The sequence below is a fragment of the Strix uralensis genome, chromosome 9, assembly GCF_047716275.1.
Source record: "Strix uralensis isolate ZFMK-TIS-50842 chromosome 9, bStrUra1, whole genome shotgun sequence".
Taxonomy (NCBI): Eukaryota; Metazoa; Chordata; class Aves; order Strigiformes; family Strigidae; genus Strix; species Strix uralensis.
Genome location: NC_133980.1, coordinates 19,040,301 through 19,046,658, shown reverse-complemented (window position 1 = coordinate 19,046,658; position 6,358 = coordinate 19,040,301). Strand labels below are relative to the sequence as shown.

General features: G+C 48.3%; 1 protein-coding gene across 1 annotated transcript; it reads left to right on the top strand.

Annotated features, from left to right (window-relative positions):
• Positions 1 to 1,658: 1,658 nt before the first annotated feature.
• On the top strand, positions 1,659 to 5,493 carry MRPL44 (mitochondrial ribosomal protein L44). The gene is made up of 4 exons (XM_074877655.1): positions 1,659 to 1,889; positions 2,262 to 2,730; positions 3,818 to 3,996; positions 5,168 to 5,493. The coding sequence occupies exons 1-4, from the start codon at positions 1,720 to 1,722 to the stop codon at positions 5,337 to 5,339; spliced, it is 990 nt and encodes a 329-aa protein (XP_074733756.1). The 5' UTR covers positions 1,659 to 1,719; the 3' UTR covers positions 5,340 to 5,493.
• The last annotated feature ends 865 nt before the right edge of the window (positions 5,494 to 6,358 follow it).

Genomic DNA, 6,358 nt, shown 5'->3' with positions numbered 1-6,358 from the left:
TTAAACCTTCCCTGTTCAATCCCACTACTACGTTTTTGGTGGCTACTGTCCAGGGGAGTGCTGAGCTGCGCACGGTGCTGCTGGGGACCCTCAGCCTCCTTGTGCATTAGTGGTTGCCCGCCCCTGTGCGGCTGCAGCTGCCCCTTCCACTCGGTGCAGTGCTGTGGCAGCCACAACCCCTGCCCCGGGGCTGTGTGGAAAAACTGATAGCGCAGTGTGGGAAAGAACGTGCAAGGATGCCAAAACAATCTTCAGAGGGGACCTCTCCTAGAACAGCTAGACCTGGACCACCGTGCAGGACCGTTTCCAGGCTCTGGAAGTGCACAGGCGGGTGAAGAGATGATGGCACCTAACAGCTGCAGATGAGAAGGACGCGGGGCCTCTCAGCGCTGTCCTTGGCTCATCCTGCCACGGCAGAGGCTGCGGAGCTGGGCCAGGCCTGCTGCAGGCAGAGACCGAGCAGGCTCTGGGCTCTCCCTGCGGCTGGCAGCTGTGTGCTCTGTCCTGTCAGCACCGGAGCCGTGCCTGGTAAGGATGGATTTTTCGGGAAGCAGCACGCAGAGAAGCCGGCAGGTTGTGATGTATCTGCGAGTGTTGCTCAGGGAACGCTGCTCTCGTATGTTTGTTCGCTATCCAGTTAAACGGGGCCTTGTACCCGGTGTTATGCGGCTTTTGCACTGTTACACAGGGGCTGGGCTCGCTTCCTCGCGCTGTTCTGCGTTTGGCTGTTGCATGTGGTGTTCTTGAGCGTTCACCACGTGTTAGGTGACTCCATTGGCTATTTAGGACGTTTGCTGTGCATGTTTTCTTACCATGAATGTTAAAATTGTGTGCCTTTGTCTTTCAGTGAACGATACGAAGGGAAGGGCCTGCCTTGCACATTTCCTGTATTTTCATGAATTTTATCCCATGACCTTTACGCTAAAGGTGTACTGTATGAACTCTGGTGGTGCAAACGCGGGTTAGAGCTACTGGAGATTTTACAGAGTTGTAAGGCAAAAGGAAAAAATAAAGATACTTTTAAGAGAACAAAACCTGACGTTGTCTTGCAGGAGGAAATGAAACCCGAAGAGTAGCTTTAAAAACATCTAAACGGTGCCCTGTAGAGGCCGTTGGTGTTCCCGGCCGCGCTGGTGACCCGCCGCCGCGGCGGCGCTGTGCCACGGGTGGGTCCCGGAGGGGGGGTGGAGGGCCGGGCCCCCGGGTGGCGCACGCAGGACCCCGGCAGGTAAAAGGTGCCCGAGTCCTGCACCCCGTTGCCGGACGCTGGGTAGCGGCGGCTCGGAGCGCACTCAGCGGGTGATGCCGGTCTGCGACCCGCTGCAACCGAAGGAGCTGGGGGTTCGCTCAGGGCTCCCCGGCGGCCCTTCACCCCAGAGCCGGCGGGCGCCGGGCCTGACGGTGGCGGACCGGAGCCGCCGCTCCCCGCTCCCACCCCGAAATGTCCCCGACCCGGGACGTGGAGCCCCCGCGCCGCAGCGGCCCCACTGCCGTCACCGGGCCCCGGGCTGGGCTGGGGCCTGGCGGCGGCGGCCGCTCCCAGCATGCAGCGCGGCGCTCAGCCCGCCCGCAGCGGCAGTCGCCGGGGCCGTTTCCGCCGCCGCCGGTCCGCGCGGTGCTGCCCCCGGCCGGGAACGCGGCCCCCGGAACCAGCGGGGAGCGGCCGCGTTTCCCGGAGGGCAGCGGCGACGGGTCTTTCCTCCGCCTGCCCCCGCCGCCATGGCCGCCCGGCTGCTCTTGCGGGCGTCGCGGCGGCTGCTGCCCGGGGCCGGGCCCGGGGCCGCGCTCCCACTCAGGGCCGCGCTCAGCGCCGCGCCGCCCCGCCCCAAGAAGCGGTGGCTCCGCGCCTACCTGGAGCAGCAGCGGCTGCAGGCGCCGCCCCAGCGGCGGTAAGAGCCGACCCGGCCGTCAGGAGAGGGCGGGGCGGGGCACAAGGTGCCGGCGGGGCTCGGGAGTGCAACGGGCTGAGGAACAGCCGGCGAAGTCAAAACGCTCCGTGGCTTCTCGTCGCGCTGTGGAGCGTCTGTAGCTCCGCGGGTCAGCGCCCCCCGGGCTGAACGGGGCGGGGTCCCGCCCTGCGGCAGGCAAACGGCGCTGAGCCACCCCACAGGGTTTGGCACTAGGGTTTTTAAACACTGGTTTCGATTTTCAAAAACAATTCGATTTTTCATTTCCTTTCGATCGTCTGAAAGGCGCGATGCTTGCAGTACGGGTACCTTCTTGGTCTGTCTCTGAATTTGTATTCTTTTCCATGTCTGTAGATCAGAGAAGCCCAACTGGGATTACCACGCAGAGATACAGGCTTTTAGCCACCGGCTACATGAAAATTTTTCTTTGGATCTTCTCAAGACTGCATTTGTTAACTCCTGTTATATTGAAAGTGAAGAGGCGAGACGCCGAGAACTCGGGCTAGATAAAGAAACGGTCGCTCTTAATCTACAAGATAATAGTAAACTTGCTGAACAAGGGATGTCTTTTTCACGTTCGTACCTGACGCAGTGCTTTGAAGGTGCCTACCCGGATTTACCTGCAAAGGGCATAGGAGCACTTGTTGATTTTCTTACCAGTCAGGAACTTGTTTCTTACGTGGCTCAAAACCTGTCTATACAGGACCTGACGCTTTGCAAAGAGTTTCCCGTCCCACCAGATGTACTACAGAGGACATTCTTTGCTGTGGTAGGAGCCTTGCTCGATAGCAGCGGGCCAGAGAAAACAGGGATCTTTGTCAGGGTAAGTCATTACTTAACATATTTTTGTACTGACAACGATAACATACAAGGGTCTCGGAATTTACAGGAATAAAAAGGCAAGAAAAAAAAAATTGTCTTCGACTTTGATGGCCAGAGATCCAGGGAGATTGGTAAAGTTTGACAATACCTATAACAAGACAATTTAACAGTGAGATCTGTTGGGTGGTGGTCGGGTGGGGTTTTTGAGTTTGTGGGGTTTTTGTTTTGTTTTTTTCTTTAAGAATCACAGGCAGGGCAAGTACCTGGAATCATATACTTCTGGTTTATAATGGTGATATTTTAGTATTTGCTGACACTTGCTAAGGGAAAGTGTTATATTCCATGCACTATACTATCAAATAATGAAAATATTCCTTGTAAGGAATATCTTCAATTTTAAAAGTTTTATATAAATCAGGGTCTGAGTTTGTAGGTTTTGCATATAGACGTGCAAGCACCTAAAGATATTTCATACAAAAATGTTCAATTAAAATGCAGTGTTACAAAGTAGTTTTAGCAGCTACTGTCCTTTCAGTTGTCATTTTCACTTATTTCTAGTTCTGCAATGGAGAAATGCATGTTAAAATCTTGTTTCTGATATAAGACGGTTGATAGGTCTCTGTAAGAGCAAGCAGCAGTTAACAGGCAAGAGAGTGATCTGAACAAGTGAAAGTCCCGTGGGTTTGCACGTTCCCTTCAACCTGTTTGCAGAACTCTTCTGATGTACAGCTTCTCACTTGGAAGCAGCGCTGCGCTGCTCACCTCGTGCTTGGAGCTGTGCACAAGCATTGTTGTAACTCCTCTCTCGTGCTGGTGCTGTTCCTTCTTTAGGTCTGGGCAGTTCACTTTGCCCAAGGTGCACGTCCTCTGTCAGTGGCTAAATCGGAACCAGAGCTGCCGAGAGTAGCCATGCTGGTCAGCTGTGCTTAGCTGTGATGGAGCACTGAGGCGGTTTCATCATTTGGTTCAGCAGTTTATTGTCAACTATATTAATGCCTCTTCACATTGTATTTTCATTAGGAGACACCAGAAGATAGAGGCTTCATTACCTTTCCCATGAATTGTAACTTCTAAATATTCTTGTTTAGGACTTTTTTATTCCCCAGCTGATTGGAAAAGACCTGTTTGAGATCTGGGAAGTTGTAAATCCTATGGGCTTACTAGTGGAAGAACTGACCAAGAGGAATATCCCTTCTCCAGAACCAAGAATTACCAGGCAGTTGGGCATCAGCACGGTTCTGCCACTGTACTTTGTTGGGTTGTACTGGTTAGTACAATATTAGTTTAAAGTGAAATGGGTTTAAGCTGGGGGAGAGGGGAGGAGGGAGGATGGTCTTTTACTTTTCTACTCGTGCTCTTTGGTCAAGTTAGTACAGAAAAGAAACCTTGCAGTGACTTCCATATAAAATCAGCCATTGAAGTGTGCCATAGCTTGCTGTAATGATGCATAAAAAGACAGTCTCTGACTAAAGGGCTTCAAAGTCTAAATTGGGTGCACAGAAGAGTCTGGGTGTGTGTTCTGGGTCACCTGATGTAGGGGCTTTGCAATTAGCATAGCCAAATGGCTTTGGAGGGACCACAACTATATCATCCAGGGTTTAAGGAAGGGTAAAGAGACATAGACATCAAGGGAGGTGGGATTGAAGAGAGATTTATTTTATATTCCAGAGAAGCTTTCTAATTTTCAAGTTGGGGGCACTGTAAACTAGGCAAGAGGAGTGTCTGTATCCAGACAGGACTTGGGAAGTGCCACTCATCCCTGGTGTGCTTGTCTCAGGTGTGGTCAGTGCTTGTCCTGGTCTCTTGCCCAGGAGTAACATTGCTCCCCTTTGTTACTTTGTTAAATGAATTGTTACTTTGCTAAATGAAGTGCAGATAAATGCATGGGAAGATTGCCTTAACTTGTTCTGATTTATTGTGCTTTGGTTTATATGCCTTTTCTTCTGGAATCCCTGGTGTCCCTTTATTAACTGTTTCTGTTGAGTGCCCATAGATGTTGATTAAACAGAGCTGAGTACATATATAATAACACAGAGAACTTCTCTTTGAATCCTTTTGAAGAGGTTTTTCTTACCAGGGGAGAAGACAGAAGCATTTCACTTCTTTGTTTAAGCTAACCAGAGTAACGAATTTGCCTATTTTTAACAGGGCTAACAAATTGACCACTGTAAAGAATCAGCGATATGTTAGGAATCTAAAGGAACAGAGTAGTGCTCTTCCAGGAAATGGATGCATTTCTGATTTCAGTTTCCATTGTTGAATATACAATCTTTGCAGGAAAGACCAACGGAAATGTTTACATTTGTGTGTATATGGAAATTACCTTCACTATTCAGACATTGGAGGAAAAAAATTCTAGCAGCCTTTATTCATGATACACAGTAGTGCTCAGGATTTCATGATGAAAATGTTTTTAATTTTTTTTTTTTCCCCTCAAGCAATAAGAAGATTATAGCTGAAGGTCCTGGTGAAACACTGTTTGCTGCAGAGGAAGAAGCTGCCCGTGTGGCACTGCGGAAGCTATATGGGTATACAGAGAGCAGGAGACCTTGGGATTACTCGAAACCCAAACAAGGACTGGCAGCTGAAAAGGCTATCAGCAGTAACTAGATGATAAAAGACATTTCTAATTTCTCTTAAGAATTAATGGTTTCCATGCTGAATATAGATGTATTTAGGAAAGCAAAATTCACTGTCTTCAGTGCTTGAAACTTTCACATCAAATATGGTATTAAAATAAATAAAGTCTTTTCCTTTTGCACAATGTTTAATATTTTTTCATTTTCCTAAACATAGCAAAAGTACCCTTATTCTGAATTTTTGTTTTTGGCTGAGAAGTTTCCATACGTCACAGGAGACTGTTTTTAATGGTGTTTAATAATGTGTGACAAAATCTCGCTGTATTGAAAAAGGTTTCATGAATGCTTCCTTGGAGACTGTTTTGAGGGTATTGTTGATGAGTTGAATTACATATGCAGCATCGGTCTGTGGATTGCATCTGCATTCGTCCTTGACTTTGTGAAAACATCAAATGTGTTGTCGATGATACTGACGCTGTTGGTGATCCAATTTAAAAAAAAAAAAAAAGTACAAGTGGCACTTTTGAGGTCCTACTGCTTGCATACAGATAGAATTTACCATACACATTGTTTTCTGTTGTTGGAGTGTGCTCCGAAAAAGGGTGTATTTTTAATTTTAAAATTTGAAAAAAATTCTCTATTGTGAAACTAGAAATAAATGAAAATAAGGATCAGGAAGGCCTGAACCCAAAGAAATTGGAGAACATGCTTTAACGATAGGTTATTATTAAAGCTGCCGCCTTTTTTTTTTTTTTCCCCCTCTTTTTTTTCTCTTCTTGCTATTTTCCTGTTTAGTCCAGGTACTTGATTTTCCTCCTGTGTTTTCGCTAGTTAATTTAAGCGGTCACGTGACTAAAGTATTGGATGCAGTGAAATCAGTGTGTGTTTTGCTTGCACCATCTGTAGCTGTTCTACTGTACCTCCAGGTAAATGGGACATCACTGAGGAATAAGTTGGGTACCCGTGTGATGTTCCTATTAAATGTCATAGAAACTCAGTATGTATACCAGAATACAACTGATGCGTGAGGACTGTGCCTCTTTTGGAATA